At 43.2% G+C, this 27,081-nt stretch overlaps 1 protein-coding gene across 7 annotated transcripts in view; it reads left to right on the forward strand.

Annotated features, from left to right (window-relative positions):
- Nucleotides 1–27,081, forward strand: part of DTNB (dystrobrevin beta) — a 361,871-nt gene that overhangs the window by 21,696 nt on the left and 313,094 nt on the right. For all 7 annotated transcript variants that reach the window (XM_074991528.1, XM_074991530.1, XM_074991531.1 and 4 more), the window contains 2 exons: nucleotides 5,857–5,924; nucleotides 19,899–19,979. In XM_074991528.1, coding sequence (XP_074847629.1) covers nucleotides 5,858–5,924; nucleotides 19,899–19,979 — 148 coding nt within the window. In that variant the 5' untranslated portion in view covers nucleotide 5,857. The remainder of the gene's footprint in view (nucleotides 1–5,856; nucleotides 5,925–19,898; nucleotides 19,980–27,081) is intronic.

The following is a 27,081-nucleotide window of genomic DNA, read 5'->3' on the forward strand; positions in this document are numbered from 1 at the left end:
TGCCTGGGCCCCTACTTCTGACAGGCAGGATTGAAGAGAATACCACCTGTGCCCCAAACTCCCTGACCCGTGCCCCCACAGCCCTGAAGTCACTCTTGACCTGCTCAGCATCACGCCTCGAAGTATCATTAGTGCCCACATGGATGAGAAGCATGGGATAGTAGTCAGAGGGCCAGATAATCTTTGACAATGCCTGCGTAACGTCTCGGATACGGGCCCCGGCAGGCAGCACACCTCCCGAGATGAAATGTCAGGGCGACAGATGGGCGCCTCCGTCCCCCTTGGAAGAGAGTCTCCAACCACCACTACTCTACGTTTCCTTCTTGCAGGGGTGGCAGTAGACTTCCCAGCCTTGGGGGTACGAGGCTTCTCCTCGGCTGTATGGGGTAATTCTTGGTCTCCTGTATTGAGTACAGCATAACGGTTTTCCAGTACCACGGTGGGAGAGTTCTGAGCAGGGGTGGGACACAGCCTGCTGTGAGAAGTAACCAGCTGCCAGTGTCCACCCTGGCCCACCTCCTCCAGTGGTTTATCAGCCGTCCTGTGCACTGGGACAGTTACCTCCGCAGTCTCCACCTGAATACTATCCAGGAACTGCTCATGGACTCGGATACTCCTCAACCTGGCCACCTCCTCCTGTAGCTCCCCCACCTGCCACCTGAGAGATTCCACCAGCAGGCACCTTTCACACTGAATATTCCCTCAGCCTGGGTATCAGTAAGTGGGAACGGCAAGCCACAGTCCTTGCAGAACCACACCAGGATCTGGGTAGAAACATCCATGGTCAGGCGGTCTGTCTGGCTATAGGCACAAGTGGAGGAGACAGCAGTAGCGCTGGCACAGGTGTTGCGGGTCTTCCTAACCATTATAGTCCCTCTTTAAACTTACCTGTCTGCAGCTCCCTGTCCGCTATGCTCCCCTGGTCGCTCCTGCCTCTGGCTTTTAAGCCTGCTGGCCTCTTTCAGGCCCTCCCCCTATGAGTCACACAGGGGAAGGCTGATCAAGGAAGCAAAAGGTCAGGCAGGCAGGAAGCAAGGCTGATCAAGGAGGCAAAAGGTCAGGCAGGCAGTCCCAACTGAAACTCCCTCCACCTGGAATCAAAATGGCAGTTCTCTCTCTATATATATATAGATATAGATATAGATATAATAGAGTGAGTACCTCATATGTGTACTCACTATACTGTTATCTAAATAGCCAATGAAGCTGTTGAGCAGAGCTGGACTCAGAACTTAACCTCTATAACACCCAACTTGATGTGTCTTTTCAAAATGACTGTGAGCCACCGTTAACTAGTCTCTGGAAATGGTTTTCCAACCAGTTATTCCCCCACATTTCATTAGTCCCATCTAGGTTGTATTTCCCTAGTTTGGCTATGGGAAGGTCACGTGCAATTATCAAACACCTTACTAAAATCAAGATATACAGTATCTACCACTTCAAATTGTTTTTCACTCATCCAGCGCCAAATTTTCTGGTTGTGCAACAGCAAACGAGTGAGCAAGACAGAGAGGTGTGTGTCCAAAGAAAAGGAGTCCTAAAAGCCTGAAGTCCTGAGATCTATGAGTACAGCATTTTAGGGCTATTACTTCAGGATTGTGACTTTTTTTGCAACTGAAGACCAGCTAAGTTCCTGACCCTGGTGGAAGCTAGATTTTTTTTTTTTTTGGAAATTGATTTTAAAATTGTCTTAATCATGCTGTTTAAAAAATTGAGAAAATCTGGAGGTAAGAATAGCTTTCTCTTACACTCCAGAATTGGAATTGGTTACCAAGGAAGCAACTCTCATAGGCATACGAAGAGAACTGAAGGCAGTGACTCATGAAAATTTGCACAGTTCCAAGAGGGCACAGTGGAACTTTCTCTGAAGAACAAGACATTCGCTGTGTCTTAGATGAGCTACACACCAAGACCAGAAAAAGCAAGTTCAGAGCGAGACAAAAGGGAAGCTGGGGTACTTGATTCAGACTAATTAGTTCAAAAAACTTGGTAACATGATAAGGTGAAGACACACATGAAGTGAAATCTCTGGTCTAATTTGCAGAAGACTGGTACCTTCCCTGCCTTTGGAGGGTTCCCTAATTTTAAGGAATTCTGTAATCTTATGTCCTGTGTTGTGACAAACAGAAATGTTAACGTATAGGCTTGTCTGTTAGCCTGAGAGAGAATTTTGGGTTTGACTTTTGATACTTTATGTCCATATTAATGTGTGTGAACAAGGAACAAAGACACTATTTTATTTCCCACAACCGTATGGGACTTTTAGTACAATGAAAACAAAAAAACAGTACTTTAAAGACTAACAAAATAATTTATTAGGTGATGAGCTTTTGTGGGGCAGACCCACTTCTTAAGATGATAGCCACACCAGAACAGACTCAATATTTAAGGCACAGAGAACCAAAAATAGTAATCAAGGTTGACAAATCAGAAAAATTATCATCAAGGTAAGCAAATCAGAGAGCAGAGGGTCAGAAGGAGCGGGGGGAAGTCAAGAATTAGATAAAGCAAAGTATGTAAACGAGCACCTATAATGAGCTAGAAAATTCAAACCACGTGTTAATTTGTTGAATCTGAATGTAAAAGAGGTCAGCAGCCTCTCTTTCCAAACGGCTGTGAAAGTTCCTTTTCAGTAAAACACAGACTTTCAGGTCATTAACAGAATGACCCACTCCATTAAAGTGCTGCCTGACAGGTTTGTGAATCAGGAGTGTTTTTATGTCTGTTTTGTGCCCATTAACTCTTTGTCTGAGAGAGTTTGATGTCTGTCCAATATACAAAGCATGTGGGCATTGTTGGGACATGATGGCATATATGATGTTAGTTGAGGAACATGAGAATGTGCCCATGATTGTGTGACTAACCTGTTTAGGTCCAGTGGTGATATCTCCAGAATAGATGTGTGGAGAAAGTTGGCAATGGGCCTTATTGCAAGGAAAAGTTCCAGGATTGGTATTCCTGCAGTATAGACTGTGGTTGTTTGGTGAGAATCCTCATAAGGTTGGGAGGTTGTCTGTAGAAGAGAACAGGCCTGTCACCTCGGGCCTTCTGGAGTGTGGCATCCTGATTAAGGATAGGTTGTAGGTCTTTAATAATGCATGTTTGTGTTGCTCATGACTAGAGGGCAACCCCCTACCCCCATATTCTAGATTATGCAGTTACATCCAAACTTTTAAAAAGAGCTTTTAGGTACAAAATAAAGCACTCAAAAGCTAGATTTGAGGTTGCCTATGCAGCCCTTAATTTCCCATTGTGATCTTAATTGTGCAGATGCAATTATGACATGGTTTGACTTCAAAACATTGGTATTCTTTTCATGTGGTTTTATCATATATGTAATATAAAGTCTTTCTTTTGAGCCATTAGTGGTGATCTTCAAAAATCATGGAAGTTGGGAGAAATTTCGGAGAACTGGAAAATGACATTTGCCCATCTTTGAAAAGGGGACTAAGGATGAGCCTGGAAATTACAGAGCAGTCCGCTTCACTTCGCTTCACTTGGAAATAAAATAATATAAATAATTAAACAATCAATTTGCAAACAACTAGAAGATAAGTGATACTGGGGGATATATTAGCAGGAATATTGCAAGCAAAACATCAGAAATTTTTCTACTCTATTGCATGCTGGTTAGGCCTCAATTGGAGTATTGCACCACGTTTCGGAAAAGATGTGGCGAAGTTGGAGTACATCCAGAGAAGAGCAGCAAAAATGGTTAAAGGTCTAGAAAATATTACCCCGAGGCAAGACTGAAGGAAGAAAAACTGGGTTTGTGTAGTCTGGAGAGAAAAAGATTGAGAGGAGACAGGGTAACCATTTTCGAGTACATAAAAGATTGTTACAAGGGGGGGGATGAAAAATTGTTCTAGTTTATTTCTGAGGGTCAGATAAGAAGCAATGGACTTAAATTTCAGGAAGGAGGTTTTAGGCCGTGTGTAAGGAAACACTTACTTCCTGTCAGGGTTGTTAAGCACTGGAATACATTGCCTAGGAATGAAGAGGAATCTCCATCACTGGGGAGTTTTTTTTTTTAAGAACAGATTAGACAAATACCTCTCAGGGATTCTCTAGATAACACTTAGTTCTCTTTGAGTGCAAGTGGTATCTCTCAAGGTCTCTTCCAGTCCTGCGATTCTATAATCTATTGAGGAAAAAAAAAAAAACCTTTCCATTAGGTGGAGCCATACTGGCTACAACATGAGTCATCAGCAGGTTTTGAACTCTCAGATCTGGAGCACTGACTTTTACCAGTTAACCTAATGAAGTAATTGATTCGAATAGTAGCTTGTTATCCAGCCATGTAAGGGGAATGTGCTATATCTTGGTAATTGTTTGCAGACAGAAAATATTTATAAAATGTATGGTGATGTTCAGTAATCTCCAAATTCAATTCTGTATACAGAGAGGAACAAAATACAGGAGTCTCTGCTGCTGCTATCCCTGCTTCTCTCGTCCAGCCTGCCCCAGTGTAGTTTTGTGTTCTCCCCTCCATCCTATGTCCATTCCTCCTTCCAGTTTAAATGTTCTCTATCTTGCCATACAGTCCCAAGTCCTGCCCTGGGCTCCTCATCCCACATATCTCAATATGCTCTTCCCTCCCCTTCCCATATCCTAGTCTCTTGTCCCTTCTTGATCCTTGTTCTAGTCTATTCATTCAGCCCTTTTCCCAGCTATGGTCTGAAGAAGTGGGTCTGTCCCACGAAAGCTCACCTAATAAACTATTTTGCTAGACTTGGAGTAGTTTTCAATGGTTTGCATCAAACCAGGGCACAGTATGTAGTGGGGCCCAGAAGGGTCTGTTCTGGGTTAGGTACTAGTCAATATTCTCATTAATGATGTGGATAATGAGGTGGAGTGCATGTATATAAAAGAAGAGAATATAATAGTGTAATTAAGGTCAGTAAGTGCTATTAAATGAAATTCATAGATTTTTAAGCTCAGATGGGACAGTTGTAATAATCTAGCCCAGAGGTGAGCAACCCCTGGCACTGGTGCCAGAAGTGGCAGGTGAGCCGATTTTCACTGGCACACGAGGCAGGAACTCATCCCTGCCAATCCTCCCCCATGTAGCTGGGAGCTTGCTCAGAGTTGTGCCCCCTGTGGATTAATAAACAACCAGCCGATGCTACCAACCACCACCTAAATGTTAATGCTTGGCATCTTAATTTATTAATGAAGCTGTTTTAGGTAGGACTATTAGTGAGTTTGAAAAGTATCGCCAGCACTTGGACAGTACATAGAGGTTTTCAACACTGTCTCAGAAAAGTTGCTGACCCCTAATGTAGCCTGGCTTCCTGGACAGGCCATAGATCTTCCCCAAACTAATTTTGAAAGCATACATTTTAGAAAACATCCAGTCTTCATTCCAATTATACAACAAGTTGGAAGAAGTTTTTTTAATCTAAATGTTGTGATGTAAATTGGTGCTTGCTTGCTTGCTTTGGTATTTTGGAAAGTCTGAATTAGCAGAAGCAAAATCTCTTGTTTGTCATATGTTCATTCACAAATAGTACTTGATACTTATATCTCTTTAGGAGTTTGGCAAAGTGTTCTAAATTGGCATTCTCAATAGGCTAATACTTTTAATGTGGAACACAACAGTATGATAAGTATTATAAAAAATAAGACAACAGAATTGCGTTCCAAAGGATACATATTTTTAAATCTAGTAATGTTTCTTTTTTGTTAATATTTTTGCCTGTTACTTTGAATTCACCTGTTCTTTGACTATGTGATGATTTTCATCTGTCTTCAAAAATTTTCACTTGATGATGAATAAAATAAATGTTTGTAGTATGTTGGTTTTGTATAGGGAAAATTAATAGCATAAACACTGTTTTAACTTTTTGTCTTTAGAATGATTGAGGAGAGTGGGAAGAGGAGGAGGACAATGGCAGAGAAGAGACAGCTGTTCATGGAAATGAGTAAGTCACAGTATTGAGGATAAATCATTCATTTAAACGTAACAGGATGGCTTGTTGCTAGAGAGTGTGGGGCTGGCCAACGCTGGTTACTGAAGAGGTAAGTCTCTGTTGGATAAGTTTATTCCCTATAAAGAGAAGAAAGTTGCTGGAGTGAGGAGGAAAGATGAGGTAACTGCAAGCAATAAGAGAGGCTTCTGCAGAGAAGACCAAGAGATGAAGGGGTTTTGGAAGCTGCCAGGAGAAGGATGTCATACTGGGATAGAGGAAGAATTCTATGTGTAGCAGAAGAACAGGGCTAAGTATAAACTCTTAATGGTTATTGATTTTATTTGGTGAACCCTGAGGATTGCTTGAACTACTTCTTTTAAACGAGCCCTTTGTGGAGATGCTGCTGTTCATGTTATGTACTGCATGGTGTTCTTAACAGACCTGGAAGCAGTGATGGGGTATGCTCAATAAATACTAACTGCACTACAGTGCTACAGGTTTTTTAAAGAAACTACAACTATGTAACCATACCTTTTTTTCTCTCCAAAGAGAAAGCGGTTTTGCGGAACACTACACACTTATAATTTCAGTACTAAAGGAAAAACCCTCATCTTGGGGAAACTCAGCCAGAGTTAAGGGTCTTATGCATCCTAGCTCTTCCTACTTTTACAGGTGTATATAGCATTCCTTAATTTATATGCTCACCTACTTTTTGCCTCCACAGCATAGTTTATTCATTGTGAAGCTGAAGCTTATGGAGTGTTTAGTGAGAGAGTTCTTCAATATTTTATGATCAGTTTTCGAGGCCAAAAATGTGATGGAAATTGCTGTACATGATCATAATGCATATATCTAGGAGGTGTTATGTTTCCATATACAACAATTAGATTGTCATTTTCAGAGTTTTGAGGGATACATTTTACTGGCTTATCATTCTTTGAACTTAAATTTTGTATGGGAATTCCTGTGGTTAATAACTTGGGTGTGGGGGAATACCATTATTACCTCTGCCTGCCCTGGAAGGCAGGCAACTCTGTTTTTGTTCAGTTTGTACAGTGGAATCTTATTCCATGTCTGGGGCTGCTATACACACACAGAATCATAGAAGAGTAGGACTGGAAGGGACCTCGAGAGGCCATCGAGTCCAGCCCCCTGCCCTCATGGCAGGGCCAAGCACTTTCTAGACCATCCCTGAAAGCCATCTATCTAACCTCTTCTTAAGTATCTCCAGTGATGGAGATTCTACCACCTCCCTTGGCAATTTGTTCCAGTGTTTGATCACCCTGACAGTTAGGAACTTTTTCCTAATGTCCAACCTGAACCTCCCCTGCTGCAATTTCAGTCCATTGCCTCTTGTTCTATCCTCAGAGGCAAGGAAGAACAAATTCCCTCCCTCTGCCTTATGACACCCTTTTAGATACCTGAAAACTGCTATCATGTCCCACACAGTGAACATTCTCTGCAGAAACTTGGAGTGAGACACTTACCTGTTAGAAATCTATGACACTGAATGTCACAGCCCTATAGCAACTGCTTTGAAAGTATATCACAAAACTGCGAGGATCATCACTGCTAGCCCCTTCCACTCCGTCAGTAATTTACAAGTCTAGCTTGCTTTTTAAGGTTAGAGAGGGCCAAAGAGCTGTTACTAAGGAGCCACAGACCTCTCTTATCTTGCTGTCAAATTTAGGATTTTATAGATCTGTTCATCAGTGGAATATTTTCGCTTAAACCTGGTAAAATCTTAATTATTCTCACTCTTTTCCCCCCATGAGCAGTCTGAGTGCAAATGTCTGTTCATTGCAACATTGGCGAGGTCTGAAGGGGTACTGTTCCTTGCCTGCTGCTTCCTTGAAAACCTGACCGTAGTTTGATAGTTACACTGATTTTTTCCCCCCCCCTCCCAGTACTGAAAATAATCTCACACCTCTCTAATTCTTTGGATTGTCAAGATTGCCTTTCTTTACAAATGATGTAACTTTTGCCTTTAGTCAGTTATCTGACGACACCTCTTGCTTCGTGTGTATAGTTTTCCACCACTTTTGTGGTGGTGGTGGTCTGTTGTCCAAAAGTGAGCAAAGTGGGGGCCTGGCCCCCTCGGGGGAGAGGGAGAGCCTGAAATTTCCTAAGGGGGTGCACAGCATGATTGGCTGTTGGGGCTGAGGCTGATCCATTCCATGGAAAATGTTCAAATATGTTGTTTTTATGTATGTGTATTCACACAGTTTTTCCATTCTACTGACTTATTTTCTTACATATGTCAATTTTTTTATATGAACATGATCTAAATTTGTCAGTTTGGATTACATTAGACAAGTTGGGGAGCGCTGCTAACTGCCGAGATGAAAAATGGGGCCCCATGTAAAAAGTTTGCTCGTCCCTGTTCTAGTCCCGCTTATTTTTCTATTTCTTTGGTGATTGGTTCAGTACTGATGGCCCTTCTGTATCGTGAGCTGCCCTATTGATCTATAGCATGTGTAGTATGCTTGCATCTGTGTGTCACAGCGTTTAGCACTATGTCACAATGCTTCTACTACCAACACCTCTGGCATTTGCTGTCAGTTCTCTAGTAGCTGCTGCTCACAAACAGGGAAGAACTAATAAGAGAAATAGATGTGGGTGGCAGTGTGGGCTGCAGCAATCGTGAGATGGTGAATTTCGGGATCCTGGCAAAACGAAGAAAAGTGAGCAGTAAAATATAGACCCTTTATTTCAGAAGAGCAGACTTCAACTCCTTCAGAGAGCGATGGGCAGGATCCTGTGGGAAGCTAATATGAAGGGTAAAGGTGTTCAGGAGGGCTGGCAGTATTTCAAGGAAGCCTTATTGAAGTTACGGAACAAACCATCCTGATGCACAGTAAGAAAAGCAAACATGGTAGGCAGCCAGTGTTATTTATGAGGGAAATCCTTAGTGAGCTTAAACTCAAAAAGGATGCATGTAAGAAGTGGAAACTTGAACAGATGACTGAGGAGGAGTATAAATATATGGCTGGAGAATGCTGGGGAGTAATCAGGAAGGTGAAAGCACATTTCAGTCTACTTACGATACATCAATGACATCTTTTATGGTTCGGACCCATGCATAGAGACTGCAAAAATTCCACAGAGACTCTAACAATCTGCATCCCACCATCAATTTATGCCTCGACTACTCCATGTGAGAGAGAGATTTCCTGGACACTACAGTACAAATCAAGGATGGCCTGATCAGTACCACACTCTACGGGAAACCCACTGATCTCTATACTTACCTACATGCTTCTACCTTCCATCCTGCAGCTAGATCCATTGTTTACAGTTAAGCCCTTAGGTACAATCGCATTTGCTCAGATCCTACTGACAGAGACCAAAAACTACAAGATCTCTACCACATATCCATAAACCTGAATTACCCACCAGGAGAAATTAAAAGAACAAATGCCAGACAAATACCCAGAGACCAGCTACTCCAAAATAAGCCCAAAAAAGCCAAGAACAGAACACCACTCGTCATTACCTACAGCTGCCAACTCAAACCACTGCAACGCATTATTAAAGACCTACAACCTATCCTTAATCAGGATGCCACACTCCAGAAGGCCCGAGGTGACAGGCCTGTTCTCTCCTACAGACAACATCCCAACCTTATGAGGATTCTCACCAACAGCCACAGTCTGTACCGCAGGAATACCAATCCTGGAACTTTTCCTTGCAACAAGGCCCATTGCCAACTTTCTCCACATATCTATTCTGTAGATACCATCACTGGATCTAAACAGTTTATTCACAGAATCATGGGCACATTCTTATGTTCCTCAGCTAACATCATATATGCCATCATGTGCCAATAATGCCCAGATGCCTTGTATATTGGACAGACTGCAAACTCTCTTAGACAAAGAATTAATGGGCATAACACAGACATAAAAACACTCCTGATTCACAAACCTGTCAGGCAGCACTTTAATGGAGTAGGCCATTCTGTTAATGACCTGAAGGTCTGTGTTCTACTGAAAAGGAACTTTCACAGCTGTTTGGAAAGAGAAGCTGCTAAACTCTCTCATATTCGAATGTGACACATTAACACGTGGTTTGAACTGGGATGACAGTTTTCTAGCTCATTATAGGTGCTCGTTTACATACTTTACTTTATCTAATTCTTGACTTCCCCCACTCCTTCTGCTCTTCTCTCTGATTTGCTTACCTGGATAATTTTTTTTCTGATTTGTCAACCTTGATTACTATTTTTGGTTCTCTGTGCCTTAAATATTGAGTCTGTTCTGGTATGGCTATGATCTGAAGAAGTGGGTCTGTCCTACAAAAGGTCACCTCATAAATTATTTTGTTAGACTTTTAAAGTGCTACTGGACTGCTTTTTTGTTTTCCTGGCAACAGATGATGTGGGAAAAGCTGAAGTACTCAATGCTTTTTTTTGACTCTGTCTTCACAGAAAAGGTCAGCTCCCAGACTACTGCTCTAGGCAGTGCAGTATGGAAAGAGTGGGCAGCGCTCAGCGGGGAAAGAACAGGTGAAGAGCTACAGTAGATTCTTTCATATCCAGCATTCTATCATCCAGAACTCTCAAATAATTGGCATTTTAACTATAAATAAATTTGATTTTCATTTTCCGTAAGTACAGTGCAGTGAAAATAAATACATTAAATACAGTGTAAGTTGACAGTGTATATTACCACTGGTAAATAAAGTACTCTGCATACTTTTTTGTTTTTCTTAATATCTAATCTTATTTTTCTTTAGTGTTGTTCATTTCAATACCTATCTATCTAATACTTACCTATTGTCCAGACTATTTGAATAGCCGGTAACCTCCTAGTCCCAGGGCTGCTGGCTATGAAAGATCTCTTCCTCTGTGCTGTCCAACATGGATGCATACACCTGAGTGACCATGATGTTGAATGGTTTTGCTTTGAATCTTGCTACCATCATTCTTGCACTCACTGGTTGGTATACTAATAATTCTTCTGTAGCAATTTTGCTAAGAGGGAATCTGACTTCTGCCTCACGGTTCGTTTAGTTCCCTGACCAAATGACTTTGCAACCTCACATCTCTCCTGATGTCATCCAAACACATCTCTGCCAGTCCAAGTATACTGCATCAGTATCTTCCCATTTCCTTTTAAAGCTGCTCTTGCTTTCCAGTTGCCCACAATGTTCAGACGTTCCATGTTCCATCTGATATGTCTGTGTTAGTTGAAATTTTCTTTTGGTAGACCGCTTATTGACCCAATCCCAATTGCTTGATTGGTGCCACAGAGCTAGTTTGTCCAGGGGATGTCTGAGCCAGCATTTTATAGCAGTTCATCGTATTGACATTGGATTTTATTCGTATTGTTTCATGATCAGCACATCGATACTCATCTGACCAACCCTCCTCCTTTATGCAGGCTTGTGACTGGCATGGAACCCCCAGAGGCTTCATGGAGGAGTTTTAGAAGAGCTAGACATATGCAAATCCATGGGTCCACATTTAATACATCCAAGGGTACTGAGGGAATTGGGAGCAATTGTTGCAGAGCCTTTAGCCCTTATATTTGAAAACTTGTGGAGATTGGGAGAGGTCTGTGACTGGAAAAAGGCAAATCTGGTGCCCATCTTTAAAAACAAGAAAGGAGGACAATCCAGGAACTATAGGCTAGTCAGCCTCACCTCAGGCCCTGATTCACCAGGGGCAAGTCATGCCTGACGAATCTGATTAGCTTCTATGATGAAGTAATTGGCTCTGTGAATGTGGGGAAGTCAGTGGACCTGATATATCTTGATTTTTAGCAAAGCTTTTGATACAGTCTGCCACAATATTCTTGCCCATAAGTTAAGGAAGTGTGGATTGGATAAATGGACTGTAAGGTGGATAGAAAGCTGGTTAGATGGTTGGGCCTAATGGGTAGTGATAAGTGGCTCCATGTCTGGTTGACTGTTGCTTTCAAGTGGAATACCCCAAGGACTGGTTCTAGGGCCGGTATTCAACATCTTTAATTACTTGGATGAGGGGATGAATTGCACCCTCAGCAAATTTGCAGATGACACTAAGCTAGGGGTACATTGGAGGGTAGGGATGGGGTCCAGACTGACCTAGATAACTTTGTAGATTGGGCCAAAAGTAATCTGATGAGGTTCAACAAGGACAAGTCCAGAGTCCTGCACTTGGGATGGAAGACTCCCAAGTATTTTTACAGGCTGGGTGCCAACTGGCTAAGTAACAGTGCAGCAGGAAAGGACCTGAGGATTACCATGGATGAGAGGCTGGATATGAGTCAACAGTGTGCCCTTGTAGCTAAGAAGGCTAAAGGCATATTGGGGTGCATTAGGAGGAGCATTTCCAGCAGATCTAGTTGTTCTCCCCCAGCTATATTCAGCACTGGTAAGACCACATCTGCAGTATTATATCCAGTTATACCCACCCCAGCCCCAAGTATAGAAAGGTTGTGGAAGCATTGGAGCAGGTCCAGCGGAGGGCAACAAAAATGATTAGGGAATTGCAGCACATGACCCATGAGGAGAGCTTGAGGGATTTTGGCTTATTTAGTTTGCAGAAGAGAAGACTGAGGGGCAATTTGATAGCCTTCAACTTCCTGAAAGGGGCTCTGAAGAGGATGGAGAGAGACTGTGTTCTCAGTAGTGACAGATGATAGGACAAGGAACAATGCTCTGAAGTTAGAGAGAGAGAGGTGTAGATTGGGTATTAGGAAAAACTATTTCACTAGGAGAGAGTGGTTAAGCACTGGAATTTGTTACCTAGAGAGATGGTGGAAACTCCATCCTTTGAGGTTTTAAGTCCTGGCTTGACAAAGTCCTGGCTTGAAGGATTTAGTTATGGTTGCTCCTCCTTTAAGCAGGCAGCTGGATTCGATGACGACCTGAGGTCTCTTCCAGCTCTGAGTCTTTAAGTGGTTGTCCAGCTAATTAAAACCATGCCAGATGATGGATGTTACTGGTTAAGAGCTCCAGATAGGAGGTTCAACCTGCATTATATTAAACTAAAATAAATAGTTACATTCCACACCCTTGATGAGGTGTTATCCCATTATCAAGTGATAAACAATCATAACCCTCTCACATGGGTATGACTGTATCATAGGTAGTCCGTCATGTCCAACTATGATGTCTTGAGCTTGCAGAGACTTGTTGGTTGTGGACTCACGTGTGGCTGAGGCGTCCAAGCTTTGAGTGGCATTGGTGTTCACAGTGGGGGCAAGGGAATTGTCCTGGCTCTGTTGGTGTGGCTGCTGCTGTTGCTTTCTTCCTCTCACAAGCATCAATGAGGCATAGGCATTGCTGCTCTTCGAAGTTGTCGTGTGTTGTACGAGAGCACGCCAGCCTGTTCGGTCTTCTGCATGCTGCTGTAGCTGATCTGTTTTTAATCCAGCATGAGCAATGTTGGCCTTCACGCAGTCTTTATACCTCCTGCGAGGCCTACCTTGATTCCTTTTGCCCTGGGAGAGTTCACCATAAAGGAGTTGCTTAGGGATTGTTGACTCCTCCATTCGTATGACGTGCCCTGTCCGGTGAAACTGGGCTTTCAGAATCATGTCTTTGATGCTCGTGGTTCCTGCTCTGTCCAGGACTTCCAGGTTTGTAACTCCTGTCCTGCTATCAAATGTGCAGTATTGACCTCAGGCTGCATGTGTGGAAGCGCTCTAGCAGTTTTGTATGTTTTCTGTACAAGGTCCAGGTTTCACAGCTGTACAGGAGACTGGTCAGGACTACAGCCTTGTACGCTTTCAATTTAGTGGACTCTCTGATATTGTGCTGATTCAGCACTCATGCTCTCAAACGTCCTAGTGCCCAGCTGGCTGGCAGATTCTGGCATTGATTTCTTTGTCAAGGGAGCCATAATTGGCTATCACACTGCCAAGGTACTTGAACTCCTCTACTGTTTTTAACTCTGTTCCTTCAATAAAGATTGAAGTGGGGAAAACAGCAGATCTTGGAGCAGGTTGAAACAGTACCTCAGTTTTTCCTAGGCTGATGGTCAAACCAAAGAGGCGAGTCGCATCAGCAAACTTGTTGACAATGAGCTGGAGATCAGATTCCTTGTGTGTCATAAGTGCCCAGTCATCAGCAAAAAGGGCTTCAAGGATGAGCCTCTAAAGTGTCTTGGTTTTAGCATTCAAACGACAAAGGTCGAAAAGTGACCATCAAGTCTGTATTTTATGTAGACTGCAGGGTCCAGGTCCCTAACTGCGTGGCTGAGGACGCACGCAAAAAAGAGGTTGAATAACATTTGGGGCCAGCATGTACCCTTGCTTCACACCATTGGATATCTCAAATGGATCTGAGGACTCGCCATTTGAAAGAACAAAGCCAGTCATGTCATCGTGGAACAGGCGTATGAAGTTAATGAATCTTTTTGGGCAGCCAGGTTTTGACAGGATAACCCACAGAGCTTCTCTGATGGTGTCAGATGCCTTGGTCAGGTCTATAAAGACAACGTACAGATCCAAGTTCTGTTCTATGCACTTTTCCTGGACTTGACGAACAACAAATATCATGTTAATGGTGCTGCGGCCTGGGTGAAAACCACACTGTGCCTTTGGTAAGTTCTCCTCTGAGATGCTGGTGATCATATGGTTGAGGACAAGTCGTGCAAAGATCTTCCCATCAGTACAGAGAAGGGAGATGCCCTGGTAATTTCCACAATCAGCTTTTTTGCCCTTGTTCTTGAAGAGCGAGATGATTGTGGCATCCGTAAAGTCTTTGGGCATGTCTTCTTCCCATATGCTGACCAAGATGTTGTGGAAGGCTTCAAGTGACACTGGTCCTATTGCTTTGAAAATTTCAGCAGGGCTACTGTCCGTTCTCAGGGCTTTGCAAGAGCTGGTCTAGCTGATTGCCTTTTTGACCTTATGCATTGTGAGGGCATGTCCAAACTGTCTGTTGTGGGTTTCTGAGAGAGCTGGTGTAGGACCACATGGTCAACAATGGAGGGTCTGTTGAGAAAGTTGCTAAAGTGTTCTCTCTACCGATTGTTGATTCTGTTGTTCTCCCTCAGAAGGGTCATGCCATCTGCAGAAAGGAGAGGTGTAGCACTTGGCTTTGAAGGTCCATCTATAACTTTGATAGCACTGAAGAACATCTTGGAGTTCTTGGTGTCGGCATAGTATTGAAGTTCATCAGCTTTACTCTCCCACCACTCATCGTGCATTTTGCGAAGTGCCGTTTGTGCCTGGCTCTGAAGGCATTTGAAACGATCACATTTGGAGATTGAAGACTGATCATTTTGTCGTAGCAGAAATGCATTCTGTTTTTCCTCTAAGATCTTCATGATGGCCTCATCATTTTCATCAAACTAGTCTCTGTGAACTCTCCCTTTTTCAGTCCTAGTGTTGACTGGGCTGACTCCGTCGCCAGGGTTTTGAACTGGTCCCACTTTTGTGTTGGGTCTCCAGTCAGAGGTCCATGGGATGTCAGCACTTCGTCAAGGCAGGCTGTATATTGCAGTTATTAATACAATGGTGCAGTAAACTGAGGGGAAGGATAGCTCAGTGGTTTGAGCACTGGCCTGTTAAACCCAGGGTTGAGAATTCAGTCCCTGAGGAGGGTATATGGGGGTCTGTGGCAAAGAGATTTAGGGGGGGAAAAAAAAAAGAAAATTGGTCAAATGGTGATAGGTCCTGCTATGAGTGCAAGAGACTGGGCTTGATGATCTCTGAATGTCTGTCCCTTCCAGCTCTATGAGAGAGATAGGTAAACTCTTTCATATCTGGCAGCACTGGGACCAGGAGGTTGCAGGGTATTCAAATATCTTGGTTAACAGAGAACAGCTGGGAGGAGGCACAGTTGGGAGTCAGTGGCTGTGGCAATAACAAGGGTTACCCCTGCCTCCAGCATCCTAATGCTGGCTCCTGCTCAATTGCTGCCTCTACTTTGAATGTGGAGACAGCATGAAGTCTCTTGAATGGTGGTTCCCAAAGTTTTTGGCATCGTGACCCCCTTTCATTTCTGAGAAACCCTCATGCCCCCCCACCTCTTCTTTAGCTTCATCCAACCCCCCCTTTAACAAAAAAATTAAATTGCTAATTTAAAATTAAAACAAAAGCTTGACATGAAAATATTATTTAAAAATAAGCACAAATAATTTTTCATGGGCCCTTTGTGTTTGTCTGGTGCAACCCCAGCTGGCCAGCTGCCTGATCCCTATGCCAGCCTCAAGAACTGCCTGCCCGAGACCAATGCTGCCAGAGCTGCCCGTCTGAGCCCCACACCACTGGGACCATCCACCTGCTCACCCCCAGCTGCCAGGGTCAGCCATCCACCTGCCTGCTGTCCATCTGAGCCCCATGCTGCCGGGACCAGCTGCCTGCTCATCAGCCACCTAAGCTGCCCACCCAAGCCCCACACTGCCAGGGCCAGCTGCCTGAGCCCCATGCTTCTGGGGCCAGCTGCCCAAGCCCTGCACTGCCTGGGCCAGGCACCTGCCCACCAGCCTGAGCTGGCCAAGCCCCATGCTGCTGGGGCCAGCTGCCTGAGCCTCTCAAGTCCCAGAAGCTGGCCATCTGCCTGAGCCTTGCAAGCCCTGTAAGCTGCCCACCCAAACCCCTCCCCTGCCCTCTTACAAAGCCAGGCAGCCCCAGCACCTCCAACCCACACTCGCTCTCATTTGCAGAAGGCAGCCAGCTCCATGTGGGTCTTTGCCAGCTGCTTGTTTTTATAGCGGCTGCGCCGGGTGACCCATGTAAAATGGCAGGGGCTTAGAGCTGGAAGCAAAGGCTGGATCTTTCTTCAGGTGTGGGGCAGGAATGATGGGGGGCTGGGTCACCTTGCTCCCCCAGGAATTTCTTCATGCCCCCCAGGTTGGGAAACCACATGCTAGATAATGACGGGGCGGGGCTTGCCACTTTGGAAGGCAGACACTGGTTGGGAGAGTGAAGGAGCTGCACACAGACAGTACAGAAGGAAGCTGATTGGGCTGGCCCCAAGAAGAAGGGCGCTGTTTCCGCACTTAGTAACTCACAAACCCCAGCCATGATACCTCTTCTCTGCACTCTCACCCAGTGTCTGCTGCTCGGGGTACCCAGCTGTGACCAGTTATTTGAGTGTTCAAGTTACTCAAATACCTGATGAAAGAGTGTTTACAGTACTTAGTAAATATAATTGATATAATCCTCAAATCTTGTGTAACAAAAATACATACCTAAAGGTTATAAGTAACTTAACTCCATGTGCATACCATTATTCTGTAGTGTTAGGGATTGGTTGTTCTCCAGGGATTCTTTCAGCTAAATCAATTTCTCCTCTGGATTGTTCTATGTAATTATAATCATATGGGACTTCTGGAATTTAGTGTGGGCATCATACTTCATAAGTATCAACATCCTCGTAATTTCTGAATGCTGCTGATGCTTTGACAATTGAAACCCAGAGAAAGGAAACAGTCTGAATTGTATACAGCAGGAGGTTAACCCTGTTTGTATTTATTGCTATGTTTTCCTTGTATGTAAAATAGGGTAAGGATGATGCACGTAGTAAGGACATTGTCAATATTTCATCTGTTCAATCCAGCTCCCATTCCTTTAGGTGTACTGTTTTGTGAACTACCTAGTTTAAAATCTTAACTATTGTTTGACTTGTTTTATCCATGTCATTACTAATTTCAATTAAATGAGAATCTTCTCTGTCCAAAATTTGTTTTAGCTGTAAGATTAATGGTGGTATCATAGATAGTGTTGTGTGACCTGTTATAGGCACTCATGGTTTAAATCAAAAAGTTGGATTTGTAACCATACATCTGCGCTGTGTTAAAGATCTTTGATTGGTTGCTATTCAACGTTGCCCTTGTTCTGCATAGGCTATTCATCCCATAAAATGGGGGTGAGCAAACTTTTTATGTCACGCCCCACTTTTTGTCCCTGCGATTAGTAGGGCCCCTCAACCTGTCTAATGTAAACCAAAGTAATGGATGTTTTGGTTGTGTTCATATTGTGGACATAAGAGGAAAGGCGTTTGCACTGCTCCAGCAGTACTGGGTGTGGGGGTGGAGGGAGTGGAAGGGATTGCTCAGTGATTTGAGCATTGGCCTGCGAAACCCAGGTTTGAGGGTTCAGCCCTCAAGGGGGCCATATAAGGATTTGGGGTAAACAGATTTAAAAAAAAAAATCAATCAGGACTAGTGCTAGGTCCTGCTGAGAGGGTAGGGGACTGGACTCGATGTCTTCTGAAGGTTCCTTCCAGTTCTATGAGAGAGGTATATTTCCATATATTACTGCTATCAAAAATGTAAAGCACAACCAGAATTTTCTGAAGGACAGGTCCCAGCATTCTCTCTCTGTTGCCCTGCTCTTAGCTCTGCACACTCTGAACCCTTCCTAACTGCTGCTATTCTCACAGTCAACTCCTACTTCTAACACCCAATTGCTGTCCTCTGTGCCGAGTCCTGAACTATCCATGCTACCTTTGCACTCAACCCACCCCTTCCTGAATATGCAGCCCTGTGCTCTTTCCCCAAATTGCCCCACGCTCATCTTTCACCCTGCACCAAGTCCTGCAGTCTCACCTTAGGAGACCTAGCCCTTAGTCTGTATCCAAAGAGGTTGTCAGAATGGAGAGCAGCATCCCCACCAAGTGCCAAGCAATTCTGGGAGACCCAGACCCCATCATTCTGTATCTCCACTTTCCCAGTAGGCACGACAGTTCTCCCACCCTCCTGGGGACTGGGGTTTGGATCCAGTTCTCCCACTTTACTGGGGACTGGGGTTCCCAGTACCCCACACTCTTCTCTGTGGGAATTGGGGTGCCTGGTGTACCTCTGGGAGATAGGACTGCAAAAGTGAGGGTGACTAAGTTACAGGCTTTCAATGTCACTTAGATTTGGTCTAGCTACCCCACCATTATGCCAGTGGGGAAGGGTTATGATAACTGTCTCCATTCAGGGCCAATTTTTAGGAGTGGGACTGGGTTCTCTACCTGTCTTCAGCACTGTATTCCTGCTGACTTGTGTTCACTGGCAGCCCATACACCAACAATGAAATATATATGAACAGTGCAGCTTGAAGAACAGTTGCTGGTGGCAGGGTGGCCTAAGGGCATGAGGGGTAGGACTTCAGCCCATTCCCTAGAAGCTGTAGTGTTAGTTTGGGGCATGGCCCTAAGGGTCTAGTTTCCCCTGCTTAGGGGGAAGGTTCTCTGGGAATCTCCCTCTTTTATCCTGGGTGCGGGTTTGGAGGCTGCATCCTCCAGTGGCCAACCCAGCAGCAGCTTTGGCTCAGGCCTTGCAAGTGTCAGAGCCAGCTCCTGTCTCTTGGCTGGTCAGCCCTGAACTGGGCTCCCTTCCCTCCTTTTATCCTTCCTCCAGGCCTGACGCTGACAGCAGGTGAACGGGGGTGGGGTTCATTGGGCAAACAGGCTGTGTTTAGCCCCTGCACTGGCAGGTCTTTCTTTCACTCCCTTACGATAACCAAGTTATTTTTCCCATTGTTTTGTCTCTGATGCTTGCAGAAACTAATTTTAAAATGTTTATTGCCTCACATTGTAAAGTCAAACTACTTTAATCTCAAAATTCTTTGAGTGGCAAGAACAAATGATTATTTACACTTGGAGGGGGAGCCATGTTAGTCTGTAACTTTGCAAATAACAAGCAGTCCTGTAGCATCTTAAAGACTAACAAATTTATTAGGTAATGGGCTTTCATGGGTCAGATCTACTTCTTGGTTTACCCACAAAAGCTTATTACCTAATAAATATTTGTGGCAATAAAGAGTCTTTAGTATTAGTCACTTAGGGTTACTTTCATAGTGTACTTAATAGTTTGCTAATTGTGAATAACACAGATATACCAAACTTGCATCTGTTGATAATTTGTTTCTTACACTTGTTAAGCGTGTATATTAAATTTCTGTACCTTGAGTTTGCATGTGAAAAATGGTAAAGGTTTACATTTGATTAGCTAGCACCGTGTAATCATGTACCTGAGAGAAATACTTTATCGCATGAAGTAAATGTTAAAGAAAAAAGGTTGGAGGGTAAATAGGCTTCTTTTGTTTTGATTTATAGGGGCTCAAAATTTTGATGTCATCAGACTTTCAACGTATCGGACTGCCTGCAAACTGAGATTTGTGCAGAAAAGATGTAATCGTAAGTCATAACACTGTACATTTCAGTAAGCAGATGAATTACTGTATGTGTATTTGATTTTGGAATGTAGTATACATGTAAGCTTAAAGAGTAAAGATTATATCTTGGCATTTGCTGAAGCTGTATTTTTAAACAATTTACTTTATTTTAGAAAATGATGGAATCAATAAAAGAAGTGAATGTAAAAAATTAAGGGATGTGCAGTATTTAACTTCGCTTCTTGAAATCTTAGGTGAATTGTATAATCAGCTATTTTACCTAAGAATATTTACTATACAGTATGGTCCAAGGATCTATGTTTTGTAGTATGTATTTTCTCATACTGTCACAGTTCATTGATCTCATAGCTCGTTAATTTAAAATTTAATCCATAGAGAAATAGGTGATGATAGTCTTTAATTTTTTAAATGTAGGTTGTATGCATTATACAGTAAACTCTTTATCGGCTATTTGATGAACTGGAACACTCAGATAAACAGCATAATGCGGGCAAATGCGGCTTCCTCCCCCACCCCCCCCGAGAGTCCCAGGGTGCTGCATGAGCCCCGCCATCTCCAGGCTGAGAGGGAGCCCTTCACATTCCTTGTGCTAAGTGGCATCTGTGCAGCAATGTGCCCCTGCAAGTGGCTCCTTGCGGGGCTCCACCACGCTGTAAGTGGATCCTTGTGGTGTCCACCACTCCAGAACCAGCTCCTTGTGGGGGCTCTGCAGCTGTGCTGCAAGTGGCTCCTCGAGGGGCTCAACTGCCCCTCAAGAGGCTCCTTGTGGGACTCCATGACTGCCTCAAGTGGCTCCTTGGAGCGTGGCTGTGTAGTTGAGTGGGAGCTGTCACTGGTGGGTGGGAGGAGCTGAATTTTCTTATTGGGGGTGGGGGCACTGACCACTGCCTGTGCCTCCCCCCTCCCCCAGCAGCTCTCCATTAACTGGAATATTCAAATATCCTGCAACCTCCCAGTCCGGGGGTTGCCGGATATCACGGAGTTTGCTGTATTTGCAGTGCATTGTGTTGATCAGTACACAGCACAAAGAGTAGGTTTGTGGACTTGAGAATAAATCTTTCTTTGCCTTGAATGATGCTGGATAAAGTGGAACTGGTGCAGTTCAGTTGTGGGGAAGGTTGGAGGGTGCCTTTAGGGAACAGTGCAGAAGATGTGCATATTGTGTTATCATCATCATCATCATCAACTGTGGGCTCAGCCCCCGTTGGTGTCTGATGCCTCTCTCACTATTTCGTTCCAGCATATTGTGTACTGCAAAGCAAAGCTCTTCTCAGGATTTCTAGTTGCAGTTGTATAGAGGTAGGTGCACTACCATAAGGGCTCAGTGCAGCAACAGCTAAAGTGATTGACTGTGGTTTGGGAGAGGATTCTTTTCTCTCTTCCCAGTCCTTACTCAGGAAGTGCATGGAGGACAATTGTCCCTTAATTCATTGAGGTGTGTGAAAATACTTCCTTAGATCAGCCTAAGATACTGTTTGATTATTTTTTTGTAAAGATGTTTACTTTTGCCTGAAACTTGTATAGTTTTTATAGTTAAAAGCTTATGTTTTCCGCTCTATCCCATTGCGAGGAGAGGGTAGGTGTGTTGAAGTGGTGACATAAACCTTCCCATATGGTCTTTTTTGCTGCGGTCCCATTCTTGATGGCCGAAGGATAAAGTTCCAAAAGTTTCCAGACGAAGGTTTCTATTATGTTAGTGAAATATCTAAATAGTTTTATAGGTGGGTCTCACTTGCTCTCTTTGTCCTAGTTTGCTCTTAGTAAATTGTGATAAAGCCAAATTTGAAATTAACTAGGAGGCAAGTCAGTGGTGAATGTAAAGCTTGTTCTTCTAGGGATAGCATTTTCAGGTTTGTTGTTACACCATTTTAGAAGTGTGCTGTATGTTCCATTCTTGCAAGCATGGAAGGGAAAGCCTTAAAGTTCTCTAGGTCTAATTTATTTTCAGGTTGCACACAAAAATGACAGTAATATGTTCATTTACAAGGATAACTTTGGAAAACGAAAACCAGTATTCGTTTCAGTGCTACCAGAAAGGGAGCATGATTTATCTTGGGAAGCAAACAATTGATGATGGGAGTTGGGGAGGGTACAGGAACGTTCAAGTTATGTTGGGTTACATCACTGATCGTCTCAGATGAATCAAAAGCATGGTTTGACAGCCTTACATAACAAAATATCATAAAGGTTCTTTAGCTTGTCCTGGTAAGTGACTCAGTGGAAATCAGAGGGTACTCCTCATGTGTAAGATATAATTCAAGACTGATTTTTGAGCTTTTCACAATGTGGTGGGAGGATCTAGGAACATCAAAATAGGCAATACCATCTTATTTTAAGAATTCCTTGTCTGACTTATTATTTAATGTTGAGCTAAAAAAGGAAAATATCAATATGTTACACACTTGACTTGTAAATAAGGCCTGAGAACAACTTCTTGGAAGTATTATTATTATTTACATTGGAAATTCATGTTTGTCTGCCTTGGAAAAATGGAAGAACTGGTAGGATTATGGCAGTGCATTTACCATGGAAATAAAAATCTTGGATGCTGGTGCTAACTAAAAGGTGCCTAGTTTGCGTTCAAGAACAACGCTAACGCAAGCTAGGTATCTTTTAGTTCTCAATTGCAGCTATAGTATAGGACAGCCAGAGTGAAACACTTTTGGTGCACTCTCCAGTTTTCATCTGCAAACTCCACATTATGGCATAACATTGACAAGGCCCAAATTGGTGCAACGTCACAACTTCAGTTATTTTGTTCACTATTTAAAATTCAGCTATCATTAAAATCTATTTGCGAGGATATGTTTACAATAGTGATTGTACATGTGTCTCATCGGCCATAATCTTCCAGTGTTCTTGTTTAAACCCAGACGTATGTGCCTGAAGGTGAGTAGAAGAGTCAGCCAGCATGCCTGAGGTGTGTTGGGTCAGTGTGGGTCAGGTTAGACATGACCCCATACGCATATCAATTTGCAGTATGGAGTAAGGAGCTTGTACCTGGTCCTGGTTGTCAATAATCGTCCACCCCAGTCCCACAATGCTCTGAAAGCTTTTCTTCCTGGACCCTACTGAATCTATAAAGAACCCTGTCCTCCCATTTTCACCAATGATAGTGAGCTGTGGTGCCTATATCAGAACAGATGTCTGCTATACTCTTTTGATTAATATGGGTAAATATGGATCCTACTTGGAGAGCAGTCTCCTGGCTCACCAACATAGCTCAGATGCAGATGAATGTATGATTTGAGTACAGTGTCTACAGCTTTTCTCAACGTAGAAGGAGCCATGTACATCAGGAGATTGTACCAAGGCTGGATCAGGTGGACAGGGAGCTGACTCTGGCCTATTCCAGGAAGGCATCAAGCACATGAGGCTTCTGTACAAGAGGACAAAAGGCTAGAACCATCAGAAGAACATATGAAGAGCCATACTAGTCAGACCAATGGTCCATCTTGCCCAACACTGCAAGAGACTTCAAAGAATGAACAGAATAGGACAATTTATTGAGTCATCCATCCACTGCCAGCTTCTTGGAGTTGGAGGCTTATGGATACCTGAAGCATGGAGTTGCATACCTGGCCATTTTGACTAATAGCTATTAATAGACACATCTTCCATGAACTTATCTAATTCTTAAGAATTCTAATTCTAATTCTTAATTCTAACTTTGAATTCTAATTCTTATCTAATTCTATTGATAGACATATCTTCCATGAACTTATCTAATTCCCAAAAGCAAGCTATCCCGCTGCGTAGGAAAGATAGAAAACATGGCAAAAGACTGCCTTGGCTTAACCAGGAGATCTTGCATGATCTCAAAATAAAAAAGGAATCGTGTAAGAAATGGAAACTAGCACAAATTACAAAGGACGAATATAGGCAAACAACACAAGCATGCAGGAGCAAGATTAGAAAGGCTAAGGCACAAAATGAGCTCAAACTAGCTACAAGCATAAAGGGAAACAAGAAGGCTTTTTACAAATACATTGGTAACAAGAGGAAGACCAAGGGGAGGGGAGGGCCATTGGTCAGTGACGAGGGAGAAACAGTAACAGAGAATTTGGAAATGGCAGAGATGTTTAATGATTTCTTTATTTCGGTCTTCACTGAGAAATCTGAAGGAATGCCTGACACAGAGAATGCTAGTGAAAAAGGGGTAGGTTTAGAAGTTGAAATAAGCAAAGAACAAATTAAAATTTACTTAGAAAAATTAGATGTCTGCAAATCACCAGGGTCTGATGAAATGCATCCTAGAATCCTCAAGGAGCTGATAGAAGAGGTATCTGAGCCTTTAGCAATCATTTTTGGAAAATCGTGGGAAACGGGAGAGATTCCAGAAGACTGGAAAAGGGCAAATATAATACCCATTTATAAAAAGGGGAACAAGAATAACCCGGGAAACTACAGGCCAGTCAGCTTAATTTCAGTGCCAGGAAAGATAATGGAGCAGGTCATTAAAGAAATCTGCAAGCATTTGGAAGGTGGTAAGGTGATAGGGAACAGCCAGCATGGTTTTGTTAAAAACAGATCATGTCAAACCAATCTAATAACTTTCTTCAATAGAATAATGAGCCTTGTGGATAAGGGAGAAGCGGTGGATGTGGTATACCTAGACTTCAGTAAAGCATTTGACACGGTCTCACATAACATACTTATCAATAAACTACTCAAATACAACTTAGATGGGGCTACTATAAGGTGGGTGAACAACTGGCTGGATAACCGTACCCAGAGAGTAGTTATTAATGGTTTTCAATCCAGCTGGAAAAGTATAACTAATGGGGTTCCGCAGGGGTCTGTTTTAGGACCGGTTCTGTTCAATATCTTCATTAACGATTTAGATATTGACATAGAAAGTACACTTATTAAGTTTGCAGATGATACCAAGCTGGGAGGGGTTGCAACTTCTTTGGAGGATAGGGTCATAATTCAAAAGGATCTGGATACACTGGAGAAATGGGCTGAGGTAAACAGGGTGAAGTTTAATATGCATAAATGCAAAGTGCTCCACTTAGGAAGGAACAATCAGTGTCACATTTACAGAATGGGAAAGGACTGCCTAGGAATGAGTACAGCAGAAAGGGATCCGGGAGTTATAGTGGACCACAAGCTAAATATGAGTCAACAGTGCGATGCTGTTGCAAAAAAAAGCAAACATGATTCTAGGATGCATTAACAGGTGTGTTGTGAACAAGACGTGAGAAGTCATTCTCCCGCTCTACTCTGCGCTGGTTAGGCCTCAGCTGGAGTGTTGTGTCCAGTTCTGGGCACCGCAATGTTCAGGAAGGATGTGGAGAAATTGGAGAGGGTCCAGAGGAGAGCAATGAGAATGATCAAAGGTCTAGAGAACATGACCTATGAAGAAAGGCTTAAAGAATTGGGCTTGTTTAGTTCGGAAAAGAGAAGATTGAGGGGGGACATGATAGCAGTTTTCAGGTATCTAAAAGGATGTCATAAGGCAGAGGGAGGGAACTTGTTCTTCCTTGCCTCTGAGGATAGAACAGGAGGCAATGGACTTAAATTGCAGCAGGGGAGGTTCAGGTTGGACATTAGGAAAAAGTTCCTAACTGTCAGGGTGATCAAACACTGGAACGAATTGCCAAGGGAGGTGGTAGAATCTCCATCAGTGGAGATAGATGGCTTTCAGGGATGGTCTAGAAAGTTCTTGGTCCTGCCATGAGGGCAGGGGCCTGGACTTGATGGCCTCTCGAAGTCCCTTCCAGTCCTACTCTTCTGTGATTCTTTTTTTGAACCCAGCTACTTTTTTTTGCCTTCACAGCATCTCTTGGTAAGGGGTTTGACAGGTTGATTGTGCTGTGTGAAGAAGTACTTCCTTACGGTTGTTTTAAACCTGCTGCCTGTTAGATTCATTCAGCGACTACTGGTTTGTCTGTTATCTGCACACATGAAAGACTTCTGTGTTCACTTTCTGCATACCATTCATGATTGTAGAGACTGTAGAAAGTGTTTCATACCCCAATTATCTTTGCTGTTTTTGTGCGTTCTGTTTCTAATGTATCTCTTTTCAGATGGGGTGACTAGAACTTTACTCTGTATTTAAGGATTTATGCAGTGGTATTGTGATGTATTCTGCCTTATTGTCTTGCCTATTGCTAATATTCAGTTAGCTTTTTTGACTGAGAACCCCAAGATCTTTCTTGACTGGTAACAGCTAATTTAAGCCTCATGATTTTATAAGTATAACTGGGATTATTTTTTTCCCCAAAGTGTTACTTTGCACTTTTCAACATTGAATTTTATCTTCCTTTTTGTCACCCAGTTTTACGAGACCCCATTTTAACACTTCAAAGTAATTTAGTATTGTTTGCACACTTTGACACCTCACTTCTACCCGTTTCCAGACCTGTATTGAACAGCGTAGGTCCCAGTACAGGTCCATGGGAGACCATGCTATTTATCTCCATTCTGAAAACTGACCTTTCACTCCAACTGTTGTTTCCTGTCTTTTAACCAGTTGCTGATCCAGGAGAGGATCTTCCTTCGTATTCCATGTCTGCTTACTTTGCTTAAGAGCCTTTGGTGAAAGACCTTGTCACAGGCTTTCTGAAAGTCCAGGTACACTGGATCCTTTGGATCACCCCTGTCTACCCACTCAAAGAATTCTAATAGGCAGATGAGGCACGGTTTTCCACTCCAAAAGCTGTTTTAGCTCTTCCGCAGTGTCCCGGGAACAGAACGGCCTATCATTGCCACAGTCACTTTTTTTTAAATCTGCCTTATATTAGCTATCTGCAACTCATGTGGTATGGAAGCTGATTTAAGCCATAGGTTACATGCCAGAATTGCCAGTTGTGTAATTTCATGTGAGTTCCTTCTGAACTCTTGGGTGAACACTGCCAGGTGGCCTTTTTTTACTGAATTAATCAGTTTTTTTTTTTCCTAAAGTGTCCTTTATTGACACCTCAGTCTGGCACAGTTCCTCAGATTCCTCATCTAACAAGAATGGCTTGGTTGTGAAGTTCTTCCCCATACTCTCTGCAGTTAAGAGAAGTGCAAAACATTCATTTAGCATTTCTGCAGCACTACTGTCTTTCTCGAGCACTCCTTTATCATTTTCCGTGGTCCAGTGGCTCTACAGC

The sequence above is a fragment of the Carettochelys insculpta genome, chromosome 3, assembly GCF_033958435.1.
Source record: "Carettochelys insculpta isolate YL-2023 chromosome 3, ASM3395843v1, whole genome shotgun sequence".
NCBI classification, from domain to species: domain Eukaryota; kingdom Metazoa; phylum Chordata; order Testudines; family Carettochelyidae; genus Carettochelys; species Carettochelys insculpta.